At 39.4% G+C, this 18,380-nt stretch overlaps 1 protein-coding gene across 6 annotated transcripts in view; it reads left to right on the top strand.

Moving 5' to 3' along the window:
- The window catches only part of ASH1L (ASH1 like histone lysine methyltransferase), a 224,459-nt gene that overhangs the window by 158,408 nt on the left and 47,671 nt on the right, over nucleotides 1-18,380 (top strand). For all 6 annotated transcript variants that reach the window (XM_075562771.1, XM_075562808.1, XM_075562762.1 and 3 more), the window contains 3 exons: nucleotides 8,162-8,235; nucleotides 10,504-10,549; nucleotides 10,667-10,775. In XM_075562771.1, coding sequence (XP_075418886.1) covers nucleotides 8,162-8,235; nucleotides 10,504-10,549; nucleotides 10,667-10,775 — 229 coding nt within the window. The remainder of the gene's footprint in view (nucleotides 1-8,161; nucleotides 8,236-10,503; nucleotides 10,550-10,666; nucleotides 10,776-18,380) is intronic.

Raw genomic sequence — 18,380 nt, 5'->3', positions numbered from 1 at the left:
AAAGACTTCAAATTAAATTATAGAGACTCCTTTATTTAAGTCTTACACTGGACAAAAAGAAAAATCATCAGTATGAGGGAAGCCATCCACATGAGGCCATAATGGTTTCCAAAGGATTCACAGCCACATGATTAACTATAGAATAAGATAAATGACACCGGAGAGCTCATGGGCAGCTGCTCAACTCATCACTGTGTTACCAGAGGGACTGGAGACTTCACCCCTCCCTCTCAGTTTTTGTGTTGCTGACAAGAAAATATTCAACTGAGAGATAGGAAAAAAATGTTCAAACAGAATGAGTTTGTTTATTTAAGTGTTAACTTCCAGCATGGATCATGTGGACGAGCACTTCAGCTAGTCTGAGACTAGCTGCTAGATAGAAATGTTTTTTATACTGCTGATGGCAGACCTACTGCTATTTGCCAGCTGTTCATAGTGTTGTGTGTGCATACAAAATTCTCCTACTATGCTTTCGTCATCTGGCCAGAAGCCAAGGGTCAATTTAGTCATTTGTGGGGGGGGGGGGGTTGTGCATGTTTGTGCAAGTATTTCATACGTGCCCTCTGACTAACTTCCCCTCCATAATTGGAAGCCCTTCCCTTTTGAAAACTTCTGATAAAGGAAATGTCTCTTTTCTGCCCTTTACCTCCCTGTGTGCTATGATTCCATTGTTCCCTTTTCTCCTTGCCCCAGTCTCTCTAACCAGCAACTATAAAAAAAAACTTAACTATGGAAGCAGCAAATGGACATGATTGGGAGGGACCTTCCAACCACCTTGGTTCATTTGTGACTCATGTCCTTATGCCCTGGGTCTTCAGTTCCCATTAAGGGCATGCCCAGGGAAGTTACTGAGGATGAGACGGCCTCTTACCTGGGCTGCTTAGGAGAGCCCTCTTCTTGAGGGCTAAACTTTTTACATTGCAAGTTCAAAGTGGAGGCTGAATTTATACCAAGACTCAAAATGGAGTTCGGTTCTGCTGTAAACTGAAAACGTCAGCAAATCAAGTACTTAGAATTTAGGCTCTACTACAAGATGAAAGTCCGTGCCTTTGTAGATAGAGCTTACATTCTTCCAATGGGTTGAGAAGCCACAATTTCCCTATATTTTTTTATCTCACCTATTTTTCTTTAGGCTGAGAAACTCACAAACTTCAATTCTCAGTGGTATGCTTAGTAAAATTTGTACAGAGTTAAATGTTGATGGCTTGGTCATTGTTCATAACCCAGTTGATGGCACACACATGTCTCTCAAAGGGGAATACTGCCACGACAAGCTTTTCCTAGCCACTTAGATGGAATAACAACAGGGAAATTAGTAAATCTTCTCTACTTGTACAGCGAGACCATAATCCAGTAGTCAGGTCAAATAACTTACAACCCTTTAATGAGTAGCCAGTCATTATCATCTTGGAAAGAAACCAAGTGATTGTTGTGTTCTGGAAAGAGAAACTAGACGAAGCCTTTGTTACCCCTCTGAGCTCTTTTTATTAAAGACTTCTCTTTGATTTTCTCTTTTGCCTAACTAACTACCTGATTAACAGTGGAGTGTTTATGTGGAGATTTTCTCTTCCAAATCCTCCAGCTCATTCTCTTTCATTAATATTCGTAAAGAAAATCAGCATGAACATCCCTTTTATATATTTCAAGGTCAACAGAAGTTTAGAGCTACGATAGTCCCTTCATTAAAATGATTTGGTTGCCCATGAATTTAAAGGAGGAAACGGAAGGATATTTTTTTATCCTTCAGTGATCAGTGACAGGACTAGCACAAGACTTACTGCCACAACGATAAAAAAAATTCACAGAAGATTTCGTCTAACTCTAAGATGGACAGAAAGTGATATTTTTCTTCTTTTTTATATAATAGGGTGTTACTTAAGAAAATATTTCCTTTCCAAATGAGGAGCTCCTGAATAGGTTTCCTGGGACAAAATCTCCAGCTGACTTGATCAAAGTTATGTCTTTAGGTGTGGGTCTCCCTTCTTAGAATTGGCTCTACTTTCGTAAATGTTTGACCTATCATTCTTTTCCCCCCACTTCTCATTATGTGGATTAGACACACAGAGAGGATAAATACAAATATGCCAGGAGGGCGATTGAAATAGCAGTGGAATCTTGTTGCTAAGAAAACCCGAGATGTAAGCTTGTGGGGAGAATCATAATTTTGAGGCTAATTGAAATGGATGTGGGTGCTTTTTTCCTAGGATAAGGAAAAGGTTTTATTTTTTAACTTAGAGTTTGCAATTTACCCCTTCACGTCTTTGCACCTTCTTTTATAGAGAAAACATCATGGGTGTTTAGCACAGGAACTAACAATCATTTTTGGTGGGGTTCCTGTCCTGTATTTTGATAACCAGTCTTGATTTTTTCAGAAATCGTATTTTGATTGTTATGGAAAACAATGCGTACCTACTCATTGTTGGTGTTTTGTTTTGTTTTAAGTAAAAAATGTAGAGAAAGTATAAATTAAAAGGTAAAGCTTCTTCCCAGAGGTATAATAGTTTAGTGTATACCCTTTAAAACTTCTTTCTATGCATTTCCCTCTGACCCTTTATTATAAAGCATTTCAACTTACAGGGAACCAAAATAATGTGCAACCAATATCCCACCACATAGATTCTAAAATTGACATTACTTGATTTATCATATATGTTGTGTCTGACCAGCTCTTAAACTTTTTTTTAATGTGCTCCAATTTGTAGGCATCAATTTATATTTCCCTTCAAATATTTTAGTAGCAGTCACAAAAATCAAAATATATATTATGTTGGGCACATCTGCTGTAAAAGCCCTCTTGAAAGTATAAAAAGGCAGACTTGCCATTATGAAGACTTAGGTGCACCAGACCCAAAGCCATGGTAGTTCAGCCACCTCAAAGGCATGTGAAAGCTTATGAAGAGCAAAGACTGAAGAAGAATTGATGCCTTAAATGATGGTGATGGCAAAGAGATTATTAACAATACCATGAACTGCCAGAACACTGGACAAATCTATCTTGGAAGAAGTACAGCCAGAATACTCCTTAAAAACCCTAGTGGTGAGACTTCATCCCCTTACTTTGATATATTATCAAGAGGAATCCCTCTCTGCTGAAGGACATCGTGACTTGATAAAGTAGAAGGCGGCCTTCAAGATGGAAATATACAGTGGTAGCAACCGTGTGCTCAAGCGTAGAAGTGGTTGTGAGGATGAGGCAAGATCTAGTAGTTGTTTCTTCCATTGTACACAGGGCTGCCCTGAGCCGGAACCTGCTTCATGACCCTGAACAACCACAAAGAAATTGTAGGACACTTATTATAAACAAGAGCTCAATATTTACTTGTGGGTTTTACTTTTGTGGAAATATTACATCTGTTAAAACTCAAAAATTTTATACTATTGTATGAACTCATAAGGTCATAAGGGGTTTTTTTTCCCCACAGTTCATTAACCAAGAGAATTTGGTCCAAAAATTGGATGAGAGTTCCTAAGGACAAACAGGCAGGAAGTCTTTGATAATGGCAAACAGTCCTGAATAACTGATTTCCATTTCATAGAGAGTTAATTATCAACTTACATAGCTGCTTCTGGGAAAGCTCGGCTTTTGCATAAAATGGAAGCTTTAGTTTTAATTTGTTATTGTAGAGCTCAGCATAAACTATTTTGGGCACAGCTTGTCAGGTTAGCACATTAGTAAAATGTGCAAATCTTGAAGGTGCATTTTTTTCTCAAATATGTATCACCTGTGTAACCCAAATTATTCTCAAGGGTAGAACACTTTTTATCAACATCATAGAAATTTCTCCTATACCCTTTCCTAACCTACATCATGTATAATAGCTGCAGATTGTAGAACATATATACCTAATACTATTAATAAATACATACTATCTCAATGTGGGGGGTGGGGGTAAACCAAAATTTCTTTCTCCACTGATAGACTTTTAAGTTCTTGCTTTTCAAAAATTACATCTTTCATATTTTTATTTTCAGTGTTAGTTTAAATCTTTGTTTTCTAGGCTGCAGTGGCTTATAGCAACAGAAGTTCATTCCTTCGCAGTTCTAGAAGGTGGATGTCCAAAATCAATCTGTGTATTGATTCCTTCTGAGAGTTCTGAGGACTCTTTCTGTCTGAGGCGCTTCTCCTTTTTGTAAAGGACACTGTTCATTGCAGGATTAGGATCCATCTTACTCTAGTTTGAATTCGGCTTTCTAAGATGATTTCCAAACAAGATCACAGTCAAACGTGTAGGGTTAGGAATTAAATATATCTTTTGCGCAGAAATAACAACTGTGTCTTTAAGATGTTAATATAACTAAGAGTTACGTAATCAGGCAATTATGTTACCTGAAGAGTTATCTAAGAATCTGGGGCTATAGTCAGTAGGTTAGAGTTCACTTGTTCACAAGGACATTGAGCAAACCTGCAAATAAGATGCATTGATAATTATCAGCAATTGGAATGCAAAGGTTGGAAAGAAGAAAGAATAGTAGTTGGACAGTGTGGCCTTAATGATGGAAACAACAGTACCATAAATACAGAAATGCTCGTTCCTTGAAAGGTAATTGTAGGTTAGGGAGGGATGGAAAAAAGCGGTGCTGATACTAACAGCTCAATAGAAAGTAAATGTTTAGAAAATAATGATGACAACATATGTACAAATATGCTTGATGCAACTGATGTTATAAGTTGTTATAAAATCTCTTAATAAAAAATGTTTTAAAGGTAATTGTAATGTAAAGTCTAAAACAAAAGCAGTTTTAATTACATTAAAATTCCTTGATTTCACACTCCCTCAATGCATGAATACTTTCTTTTATTAAATTGGAACTCTATGATGCTCACTCTCCCGACACAACGGCTGGAGCCAAAGTGGGTGAACAAGTAAATGTGGTGAAGAAAGCTGATGGTGCCCGGCTATCAAAAGAGATAGTGACTGGGGTCTTAAAGGCTTGAAGATCAACAAGCGGCCATCTAGCTCAGAAGCCACAAAGCCCACATGGAAGAACACACCAGCCTGTGTGATCGAGTGGTCCCGAAGGGATCAGTTACCAGGCATCATCAGGATGATACCTTCAGGACCAAGGGTGTGAGGGGCGATGCTGGGAGAGTGGAGGGTGAGTGGGTTGGAAAGGGGGAACTGATTACAAGGATCCACATGTGACCTCCTCCCTGGGAGAGGGACGGCAGAGAAGGTGGGGGAAGGGAGACTCCGGATAGGGCAAGCAGGACCTGATGCAAAGGGCTTAAGTGGAGAGCGAATGATTGGGGCAGGGAATGTATGGATGTGCTTTATACAATTGATGTATGTATATGTATGGATGGTGATAGAGTTGTATGAGTCCCTAATAAAATATTTTTAAAAATTCCTTGATTTCTTTTCAGTTTAAATGATTCTTTTATACCCATGTATAGTTTTATGACTCTTATCATCATCCATACATCCCATCCATTGTGTCAAGCACATTTGTACATATGTTACCATCTTCGCTTTCAAAACATTTTCTTCCTACTTGAGTTCTTGGTATCAGCTCATTTTACCCTCTCCCACCCTGCCTCCATAGTGAATCCTTTATAAATTATTCTTTTCATGTTTTACACCCACTGCTGACTTCTTCACCCACTTCTCTGTTTTCTGTCCTCCTGGAAGGAAGTTATATGTCGATCACAGTAATTGGATCACCCTTGCTCCCCCTACCTTACCCTTACCCTCCTGGTCTGACTACTCTCATTCTTGGTCCTGAGAGGTTTTTCTGTCCTGGATTCCCTGTCTTTTGAGCTCTTATCTGTACCCGTGTACATGCTCTGGTCTAGCCAGACTTGTAAGATAGAATTGGGGTCATGATAGTGGGAGGGGAGGAAGCATCAAAGAACTAGAGGAGAGGTGTGTGTTTCATAGGTGCAGCAGAGACATGTTCAACAGTGTATACAAGGTTTCAGAAGTTCTATTGATCACATGGAAGTTCAGATTTTATCACTGGCAACAAATTTATCTGTAGTGTTTTTGATGTGACCAGCTCACTTCCTTCATTTTTTTTTGTATTAGAATCTGTGTAACTGATTTGTCAACTCTTCTTTCAAGTAAAAATGGTGTTCAATGAAGAAAGCTGCTAATACAGAATACCATTCGATTGCATAAGTGTTTTTTCTTAGAGGACCATCAAATTTCAGTGTGCAACACAAGTGTTTCATACGGTTTTCATTGCAGCACATACATTTTTTTAAATCTTGATAGGTGGGTCATATTTTTTTTACTCCTTCAGACATTTTACAATGATAATGACATTTTGACTGTGACTATGTGGTAAAAAGAAAGAATGCCTTGGTTACTGTGTGCCATTGCTGTGGATTCTTGCTAATGTGTAGTTGTTTTAGCCACCTTGCTGTTGCATCATTAGCAAAAACATCAATATAATGAAAAGGCATCTCTTAATATTATAGAAATTTTGATCTCAGTGGACCTTTCGAATCACTAGAGCAGACTTTGAGAACTATTTGCCTAAAGGTGGGAAAATATCCAAATAAGAAAACAAATTGTAAATTCTTCCAGGAGGAGAGCCACACACACTAGGAGTCTGATAGGACTAAAAGGTCATCTAAAGCCAAGCTGATTGCCATCAATCCGTTTTGATTCATAATGACCCTATAGAAGAGCCCAGAACTGCCCCCCATAGATTTGCAAGACTGAATATTTTAAGGAGAAAACAAGATTCCAGGAGTTCACAGAATACGAATTGAGATATTTACCCAAATGAATCCAATTCAGGTACCTGGTTAATCAACTGGGAAAGATCCGTATTTGAGTCTATTCCAAAGAACGGTAACTGGAATGTGAAAGTTAGAAAACAATAAATTACACTTATCATATGCATGTAAGATTTTGCTGAAGATAATTCAAATACAGTTGGAGCAAGGAACTGCCAGAAATAAAAACCTAGAAAGAAAAGCTAGATTATGAAGAGGAAGTGGAATAAAGAGTACTACTAATGTCAGATGTATCTTGGCTGAAAGCAGAGGATACCAGAAAGATGTTTTCATGTGTTTTATTGACAATGCAAAGGAATTTGTGTGAATCATGACAAATTGGGAATTCCAGGACACTTAATTATGTTCATTTAAAACCTTTATATAGAACAGAAAGCCATCATTTTATCAGAACGAAGGGCTTACTCTGTAGTTTAAATCAGGACAGGTGCTTCTTTGACTGTACTTATTCAGTCTGCACACTGAGCAAATATCCAAGAAGCTGTACTATATGTAGAAGATTCAGGAAGACTCATTAACAACCTGCATTATGCACTTAACTTATGAGGGTCAGAGACTACAGCCTTCAGTATATAAATTACACTTCAATATAAAGAAAACAAAAATCCTCCTAATAGATCAATAAGCAACATGATAAATGGAGGAAAAGATTGAAGCTCTCAAAGATTTTATTTTACTTAGGCCCACAACAATGCATATGAAAGCAGCAGTCAAATCAAATGACTTAAGTTGTTCTGGTCACGTTTGCTGTAAAATATCTCTAAAGCAGCAGGTCAACCGACCCTTTTACAGGGGTCGCCCAATTCGGGAGGCACTGCTCTGTGTACAAGGATACCATGCTTGGTACAGACAAGGAGCACAAAAACAGAGGATCTTCAAGGAGATGTATTGACGTGGACTACAATAATGTACTCAAACATAGGAACAATTTAAGGTTGGCACAGAACTGGGCAGTGTGATTTTCATTGTTATAACATGGGACTGCTCTGAGCCAGAACCAACTCAATGACACCAAACAACAACATTAAAATAAATCTTTACATATAATTGAACTTTCATTTCTAGTCAATGCATCCTGAATGTTGTAGCTCTTCAAAAACAAAAGCCATAAAACTCACTGCCACCTACTCAATGCTGACTCATAATGACCATGTAGGACAGAGAGAAATGTTTCCAAGACTGTAGCTTGATGGGAATAGAACACTCTGTCTCTCTCTAGCAGCATGGCTGGTAGTTACAGACTCCCTGGCCTGTCAGACTGCAGCCCAGCATGTAAGCACTACGCCACCAGGGCTCCTCTTGTAGCTCTTGGGACCCCCCCCCCCATGTTTTTAATGCATGTAAGAATGCACATGGATCTAATATCAGAATTGATATTGAAAATTGATGGGTTCTTTTTGTTTTTGTTTGTTTCAGGAAAGTATCTAAGGCAAAAGAGAATTGACTTCCAGCTTCCCTATGACATCCTCTGGCAGTGGAAACACAATCAGGTACAAGCTTATTTTACCAGGTTTTATTCTTATGTGGCAAAGATGAGAGAAGATATGTGTTTTATCTGCCTCCTTGTTACAGTCTCATAAAGTATGAAGAACCCTGTGAGATTAGAGACTAAGAAAAATTAATTGCATACATATTTCTTGTGACCTATCTGTCTTTACCTGTACTACAAAATAGCTGTATATTCTTGGTTCCCTAGGCAACTATCTGTTGTTCCACTTGCCTTTTATTTTAGAAGCAAAGATTCTGTTCTGTGAGATTCCTGTTTGATACATGTCTCTGGAGAATTCAGATGCAATGCCAGCAGTGCTACGAATTTCACAGTTTATTTTCTGGAAATTCTTCCCATCAATATGAAATTTATGTTACACATACAAAAGAGATTCCTCTAGCAAAGGAAGCAAGGGAAATATTTAACGCTCTTGTACTTAAATAAAAGAACAAAACACTTTAAATATATGGACAACTAAAAGTAGGAAGATGTTGATTTTCTTTCTTGCTTCCCTAAAAATTTTCCCCTATGATTTTTGTATTAAGGACAACCTTTAAACTCGATAGTGAAAAGCAACCATTGGGAAATAACTACTACTAGTAATGCAGATAAGCTGATTGATTGGCCAAATTTTTACCAAAGATTACCAGTAATTTTGAGAGGTGTAAAGAGGTTGATATTTCCCTCCATTTTCTTCTCTGTTGGCCTGTCTTGAACTCTGAGAGGATTGCTCTCAGACTTCTAAGCTGCAAAGAAGGAGAGCACTGGATGTGCTGGTGAGTGCTCCTATACAGCACAGCACTGCTGACTTCTGATACATTCCTAATTGCAGTACAAGTGCTCTGTTTGCCTGTCTGTCCTCTTTACTTTATCCACTAAATGAATTGCTTTTGTTAAAATGTGAAACTGGCCCATATGATTACATATTTTAACAGCAATAAAAACAATGTGGAATGTTTTACTCTCCAGTTCCTATCCTGAAAAGTGAAGCTATTCATCTTTTAAATTCCATTTACCGTATCTACTCGTGTATTAGCTGAGTTATTTAGCACATTTTTTTATGCAGTTGTTGTGGTAAAATTAGGTGCCTCAGCTGATATTCTGGTTGGCTTATACTCAAGTATATACAATGCTTACCCAGACCACTTAGAGTCCCTAGATGGCACAAATGATTACACACTTGTTTACTGACCAAAGCACAGGTGGTTCTAATCCTGGGGTATCTTGGTAGAAGGTCTGCTTCTGAAAGGTAACAGCCTTGAAACCCTTGCTGTACAACACATAGGATCACCACGGGTCAGAATCAGTTGCTGGGAACTGGAGGTACATAGGTCACCTCTAGCAATTGTTTGACAAAAGATGCATGTGGCAACCGGCTTCTGTAAAGACTGCAGCCTTGGAACCCTATGGTGGCAGTTCTACTCTGTCTTAGGGATAGTGTCACTATGAGTCTCAATCAGCCGGACAACAGTGTATTTTGCTTTGGCTTATACCATATTAAAAATGTCCCTTTGGGACCAGTAATGAGCTTAGCGATCCCAGGAGGGTGGAGGGAAGGTTGGGTAGAAAGGGGGAACCAATCACGAGGATCTACATATAACCCCCTCCCTGGGGGACGGACACAGAAAAGTGGGCGAAGGGAAATGTCGACACTGTAAAACATGACAAAATAATAATTTATAAATTATCAAGGATTCATGCAGGAGTGGGAGTAAGGAAGGAGGGGGGGAAATGAGCTGATACCAAGGGCTCAAGTTGAAAGCAAATGTTTTGAGAATGATGAGGGCAACAAATGTACAAATGTGCTTCACACAATGGATGGATGGATGGATTGTGATAAGAGCTGTACGAGCCCCCAATCAAACGATTTTAAAAAGAAAAATAATCCCTTTGTAAACTTCCTTTCTTTTCAGGAAGGCAAATAGAATCTTAGTATGTCCAAATGATGCTATTTATCTCCGTTGTTGTATTCTTTAAGGCCATCCAACAACATTCTGAGGAAACAAACCTGAAAATGCATTTCTCTACACTATTTAGTGCTGGTTCTGTTGAATGTAGTTCTTTCAATTCGGTCCCGTAAGTCACCTTTTATTTCAAGGTATAAGTGACCACAGCATGTTTCCTTATTTGAGGAATCCAAAAAGCTTTGCAAATATTTCCATATGAGTAAGGCACAATGTTAATTTTCTGTATTTGTGGTGGGTGATTGATACTGTTGTCTGACATTTGAATCAAATGTTATATCAAGACTTTTCTGTTTTTCTTCTAGCTATACAAAAAACCAGATGTCCCACTATATAAAAAAATACGTTCAAGTGAGTAACTTGTGAGCAGTTTTTTTCTACTTTTATTCCATTAGTGTTTTTCAGACCCTGGCACTTGAAAAAACATATCCTGTATCTTCACAATCTGTTCTTTGCTGTCTTTTCAAGATGTCTACGTTGATGTCAAACCCCTCTCTGGTTACGAGGCTACGACATGTAACTGTAAGAAGCCTGATGAAGATATGGGGAAGGGCTGTGTGGATGATTGTCTCAACAGGTAATGTACTAAACTGATCCTTCTCATATAGGCAGCCTTTGAGTTATTGACACTTTTCTTTATTTGTTAGATGTGCTCTTTCATAACCCTTCAAAATGTTGATCCAAAAAGTTCACTGTTAAGCTGAATAGAGAGATAGTAGAAAGTTAATGAGATTTAAGGGGTCTCTACCTGGGTTCTTCGGTGGTACAAAAGTTGGCCCTTGATAGCTAACCTAAAAATTGGCAGTTCAACTCCATCCAGCAGCACCATAGAATAACAGTTGGGCAATGTGCTTTCACTGATGATTACAGCCACGAAACCCTCATGGATCACTTTTACTTTGTAGCAAATGGGGCCACCATGAGTTGACAAGTATGTTTCTGTTTTTTTAGTTCTTAGGTTTAAATTCTTTACTTAGGATGTTTGTAGTCTGTTTTTTAGAATTAAATGAAAAAATGTTCATGAAGTATTGAGCACAATTTTAGGGACCTTTCCTACCCTCGATATACAGAAGCCATATTTAAGGAGTGGAGTAGGATGATCTCAGTGAAAGTGAAACTATAACTTGGAGAAAAATCTGATGAATAAACTGTTGGCATACAGGGGTGAGGAAATAGCATGAAAGGCCATATCTGACCTTTCTTGACATAAGGCCTCCACGCTCCATCTCTTTTTACCATACTGACACCACCCTTTCCTTTCATAACACTCTACTTTCCTGCTTGGTTCAATAATGTGTTGCAATGGCCACCCAGAACTCAAAGAAAAAATTCAAGGATTTTTGAGGGAAGTTAACAAGTGACCACAAGTCAGAATCTGTAAACAATAAAGATACAGCCCCATTCGTCCACAACTTTATTTCTCATCACCCAGCACCCACATCTCTGGTTCTCTACCTTTCAGGCACTTGGTCGCTTGGCTTCTGCCTCTCTGGGCCAGGATGCCCAACCACCATTGTGCTATAATCTCATCATCTCAGTGCTGCTCTGCTGTTCCATCTCGTGGTCTCCTTGCCTTGGTCTCTGGTTTCAGTCTAGCACTTTTGCTCTGCCCCATGGTCCTCATGCCGCTGGTGTTGGCCTCTGCCACTTCTGGTGGGCCTGGTGTTTCTCTCTCTACTTCTGCTTCTAAGATGACTCTTATGCAATGGAGGTGTGGTCTTTTTTTTTTTAAGTAGACCATAGCCCCATGGAAACAAAGGCTGGTTGACTTGGTTTATACCCTCCACTAAAGTTTAGACTTAATCCCACCTTAATTCTGTACATTAGCATAGCCGAGAATTACCTCCAAAATGATATTATAGCAAAATAGAATATTTAATACATTACACAAGGGATTATGACTAGAAGGGCCATATTAAGTAATTGACTGCATCTCAAGGGGATATATATGATGCTTTTGTTAGTGATACTTATGAGAGATAGTAATGCTATTCTCAAAGCGTGGGACCTATAATTTGTTTAGAGATTAGCTCAGAAGCAAAAAAGCCCACATGGAAGAAGCACACCGGCCAGTGCGATCACGAGGTGCCAAGGGACCAGGTATAAGGCATCATGCAAAAAAACAACAACGATATAAGTGTGTGTATATATGTGTATATGTATATATATACCATATTAAATGAAGGGGGAAGTGCCGAGTGGAGACCCAAGGCCCTAGTGTCAGCCAATGGAGATCCCCTCATAGAGGGGTTTAGGAGAGGAGATGGGTTAATTAGGGTGCGAGGTAGTACCTATAAAGAACACAGCTTTCCCCCAGATCCTGGATGCTTCCTCCCCCCAACTACCATGATCCGAATTCTACCTTGCAGGCCTGGATAGGGCAGAGGCTGTACACTGGTACATATGAGGGCTGGAGGTATAGGGAATCCAGGGTGGATGATACCTTCAGGCCCAAGGGTGTGAGGGGCGATGCTGGGAGAGTGGAGGGTGAGTGGGTTGGAAGGGGCGAACTGATTACAAGGATCCACATGTGACCTCTTCCCTGGGAGAGGGACAGCAGAGAAGGGGGGAAGGGAGACTCCGGATAGGGCAAGATATGACAAAATAACGAGGTATAAATTACCAAGGGCACATGAGGGAGGGGGGAAAGGGGAGGGAGGGGAAAAAAAAAAGAGGACCTGATACAAGGGGCTTAAGTGGAGAGCAAATGCCTTGAAAATGATTGGGGCAGGGAATGTATGGATGTGCTTTATACAATTGATGTATGTATATGTATGGATGGTGATAAGAGTTGTATGGGTCCCTAATAAAATGTAAAAAAAGAAAAGAGGAGAAAAAATGATTAGAGCAGGGACTGTACAGATGTGCTCTATACAATTGATGTATGTATATGTATGAACTGTGATAAGAATTGTATGAGCCCCAATAAATTGTTAAAATTTAAAAAAAAGATTTGCAGGGGCAAAAGAAAAAAAGAAATGATTTTGACTTGGGACCATCGAGTTTAAAATGACACTGAGACTTCAACATTGAACTGACTAATAGGAATACCATTCATCTGTTGTTTTGTAGTGACTTGTGTATTGCCGTGATGATACGCTGTAAGCTATGTCATTTGTATTTGAAACCAGCAAGATGACCACGTAGACTGTTTTCTGTAGCACTTCCATTCTAAAACACACTAGGAAGAATGAATGGGTGATCTACTTCTAAGGGGCTCACTACTAAAAGCCTCCTGAATAGCAGCTGAACATTGGCGTATACCGCGCCAGAAGGTGAACCCCTCAGGTCAGAAGGCATTCACAGTGTTACGGGAAGAGCTGCCTCCTTAAAGTAAAGTCAACCTTAATGATGTGAACACTAATGAGACAGGATTCAGAATGATAAGAAACAGCTATAAGCACCCATTCATTATTAGAAAATGGAATGTACAAAGTATAAATTGAGGAAAACTTGAAGTTTTTTAAAAGGATAAATAAGCATTAATGAGCTGAAATGCACTGATGTTGGCCATTTCAAATTGAACAGTTATATAGTTTGCTATCCCAGGATTAACAAATTAAAAAGAAATGGGAGTTGCATTATTATCAAAAAGAACTCTTCAGGATCCACCTAAAGTACAGTGTTGTCTGATGATAAGGTAATTTCCACACTCTTAAAAGGAAGACCAATGAATGTGTCTGTTACTCAGATTTACACACTGACACCAATGATGAAGAAACTGATGGGTTCTATGAATTTCTTCAGTTTGAAATTGGTCAAACATGCAATCATAATGTATAATTCTAATGATTGGGATACAATGGTTGGAAATATGAAGTTGGAAAATATGGCCGAAACCATACTGGAGGGGCAACTGTGCTGGAGATGATGTGATAGGATTTTGCAAGAGCGACAACTTCTGCATCTTAAATATCTTTTTCAACAGCATAAATGGCAACTATGCATGTAGACCTCACCAGATAGAATACAGAGAAATCAAACTTACTTCTGGGAATGATTTCAGACCAGTTCTTTCAAAAATGTAACTGTCTCAGTATCATTAGAGGTACCCTCGTGGCATACTGTCCTGGGAACTGTAAGGTCAGCAGTTCAAACCCATCAGGAGGAAGACAGGGATTTCTACTCTCGTAACAATTACAACCACATTCACAGGAGCAGTGCTACCCAGCCCTGGAGGGTCACTTTGAGTCAGCTTGACCCCCCCAATGGCAGTGAGGTTTGGGTTTGTTTTGTTTTTGGTTGGAAGGGATAATCTTGCTTGCTAAATGCAAAATGTATCAGTTGCAGCTCAAGGTAAAGAAAATAAAAATCTATACAACTAGACCAATAACCAACACCATCAGAAATTATTAAAATTTTAAAGAAATTATTACAATTTTATTATTAAAATTTTACTTAGACCCACAATCAGCATTCATAGAAGCCGCACTTGTTGGAGGGGGCGGGAATGGAGACTAATAACAGTGAATGCATGAAAGAGAATGTTCTCAAGTTTATTGTGGTGGTCATTGCACAAATCTTTTTTAATTGTATGATATGTCACTTACATGTCAATAAAACCATTAATTTTTTTCTCCAAAAAACAATCTAAGTATTCCATTGAGTATAAATCTATTGCACAAGACCTCTTTGAAGTCTGAAAGACTAAGGATAACATGTTGAGGACTAAGGGGCATCTGATTTAAGCCATGGTATTTGCCATTTGCCTTCACAGGCACATCAAAGTTAGACAAGGAGTAAGGTAGACAGGAGAAGAAATGATGCATTTGGATTATAGTGTTACAAATAATACTCAAATTACCATGGACTACCAGAAGAACAAACAGCTCTGTCTTGGAGGAAGCCAGAATAGTTAGAAGTGAAATGGCCAGGCTTCATTTTACGTGCTTTGGGCATGTTGTCAGGAAGGCACCGTCCTGGAGAAGCACATCATGTCGTAGAGGGTCACCCAAACGAAGGGAGGGATGTATTGGAAAGGTGGCTCCAGCAGGGCGCTCAGGCGCAAGAGCAGCAGCTCCGGTCTGTTGTTGCGGAGGCTGCTGTGACTGGGACTGCACCACAGCACCTTCTAACAGTGACCAGGAACATAGTCCTTGGGGTAGGGTTTTTACTGTGTTCTTCTTGATATAAGCAAACCGATAACAAAAAGGAATTAAGAAACTTCACATTAGTACTTCTTAACCTAGCTACATGTCCTGTACAGAAACAAAGGCTTTTCTAATCCCTGCTCTCACACACTCCTGTGGACTAAGGGTCTAGTATTTCAGCAACTCGTGCTTGAGCATGTCAGTTAGGAACTTCTGCCTTACTCATGTCACTGTTCAGTCACATCTTGTCAGTGCATAAGCAGGCTTATAAAAGCTGATTGGGGTGGGAGGATAACTAATGGAAAAACTCTATTCATCTTTTCATTCCAATTTATCATGAACTTTTTCAAGCCCCGTTGTACATAGAGTTTTATGTAGTGATAATAGCTGATAGACGCGTGGTCCCGAAGGGATCAGTTATCAGGCATCAAAGCACAAAAAATCATATCATTGGCTGCACACCTCCATGGTATTATCGCCGAAGACAAATGGGTGCATAAGCAAATGTGGCGAAGAAAGCTGATGGTGCCCGGCTATCAAAAGAGATAGTGTCTGGGGTCTTAAAGGCTTGAAGGTGAACATGCGGCCATCTAGCTCAGAAGCAATAAAGCTCACATGGAAGAAGCACACCAGCTGGTGCGATCACGAGGTGCCAAAGGGACCAGGTATAAGGCATCATGCAAAAAAAAGTGTGTGTGTGTGTGTCTGTGTGTGTACCATAGTGAATGAAGGGGGAAGTGCAGAGTGGAGACCCAAAGCCAATTTGTCGGCCACTGGAGATCCCCTCACAGAGTGGTTTGGGAGAGGAGATGGGTCAGTCAGGGTGTGATGTAGTACCGATGAAGAACACAGCTTTCCCCCAGATCCTGGATGCTTCCTCCCCCTAACTACCATGATCCGAATTCTACCTTGCAGGACTGGATAGGGCAGAGGTTGTACACTGGTACATATGAGGGCTGAAGGCACAGGGAATCTAGGGTAGACGATACCTTCAGGACCAGAGTGGAGGGTGAGTGGGTTGGAAAGGGGTTACTGATTACAAGGATCCACATGTGACCTCCTCTCTGGGAGATGGACGGCAGAGAAAGGGAGGAAGGGAGACTCCGGATAGGGCAAGATATGACAAAATAACAATCTATAAATTATCAAGGGCTCATGAGGGAGGGGGGAGCGGGGAGGGAGGAGAAAAAAAAAAGAGGACCTGATGCAAAGGGCTTAAGTGGAGAGCAAATGCTTTGAGAATGATTGGGGCAAAGAATGTACGGATGTGCTTTATACAATTGTTGTATGTATATGTATGGATTGTGATAACAGTTGTATGAGCCCCTAATAAAATGTAAAGAACCAAAAAGAAAATGATTAGGACAAAGAATGTACAGATGTGCTTTATACAATTGATGTATGTATACGTATATATGGATTGTGATAAGATTTATATGAGCCCCTAATATAATGTTTTAAAATTTAAAAATTTTAAAATAGCTGATAGAATATATAGTATTATGTGTCTTAGTTCTCTCAGATATTGTATATATATGTACTTTTATGTATTGATAAGGCCCACAACTCATTTCTTTTATGAGTTATATAGTGTTCTATAAGTTCATGACATAATTTGCCTTTGACCTATTATACAAGTTGTTGCTCATCTTTTTCCATTTAAAGTGGTATCACACCTACTTTTCTCACTTATGGACTATCTCATAAACTGACATTTCCCATTTTTAAAAAATCATTTTATTGGGGGCTCATACAACTCTTATCACAATCCAAACATACATCAAACGTATAAGCACATTTGTACATTCATTGGCCTCATCATTCTCAAATCATTTGTTCTCCTCTTAAGCCCTTGGCATCAGCTTCTTATTTTTCCCCCTCCCTCATAAACCCTTGATAATTTATAAATTATTTCATCATAGCTTACACTGTCTGGCGTCTCCATTCACCCACTTTTCTGTTGTCCATCCCCCAGGGAGGAGGTTATATGTAGATCCCTGTAATCAGTTCCCCCTTTCCACCCCACTCTCACTCCACTCTCCTGTTAACGCCACTCTCACCACTAGTCCTGAAGGGATCATCCGTCCTGGATTTTTTTCTTCTTTGATGCCTGATACCTCATCCTTTCTACACCTCGTGATCACACAGGCTGGTGGGCTTTTTCCATGTGGGGTTTGTTGCTTCTGAGCTAGAAGACCGCTTGTTTATCTTCAAGTCTTTAAGATCCTACATGCTCTATCTTTTGATAGATGGGCACCATCAGCTTTTTTTCATCACATTTGCTTATGCACCTGCTTTGTCTTCAGGGATTGTGTTGGGAAGGTGAGCATCATGGAATGCCAGTTTAATAGAACAAGTATTCTTTGTTGAGGAAGTACTTGAGTGGAGACCCAATGTCCATCTGCTACCTTAATACTAAACCTATAAATATGTGCCCATAGATCTATTTCCCCATCCTCATATATAAATATATTTGCATATGTACATGCCTTTATTTAGACCTTTATGAATGCCCTTTGCCTCCTAGTTCTTTCCTCTATTTCCTTTTATTTCAGGAAAGAAATTTTGATCATGGAACAAGAAAGAAAAACTTGAGCTTAGAACCTATTCAAGTTGGGTCAAGAGGGTGGTCAACTGACAAATTATCAAGTTAATCCAGCATAATCATGTTTACAGTGATCTCTGTCTGATAGTAAAGTTGTTGGAGTCCCTCACCTGTGACTAGAGCGGGTGTGCCAGAGGCTTAATCGGACTGTATAGTCTGCAGATGGGTTTGGGGCTCATACTGTCCTCCCCTCCAGAGCCTTCTGCACATTGCGTGTTCACAATTTAAACTCTGATACTTTTCCCTTCGTCCTACTTGGATTTTGTTGTTGTCATCTTTGAATCACACAAGCTGAACATGCATTTCTTTAGGTTTTGACATGATATTTTATTGTCTTTTTCACATGATATTTTATTGTCTGCAAAATTAGTGTTATGCAAATGTTGCCTCAATGGTCAGTTTCTTTAGACTTCTTAAAATAAGTCATTTTATTGGGGGATCTTTTTTTTTTTTTCAACCTTTCTTCAAACTTGCCATTTCTCTTGTC

Source organism: Tenrec ecaudatus, chromosome 1, assembly GCF_050624435.1.
Source record: "Tenrec ecaudatus isolate mTenEca1 chromosome 1, mTenEca1.hap1, whole genome shotgun sequence".
NCBI lineage: Eukaryota > Metazoa > Chordata > Mammalia > Afrosoricida > Tenrecidae > Tenrec > Tenrec ecaudatus.
This window is presented reverse-complemented; position numbering and strand designations above follow the sequence as displayed.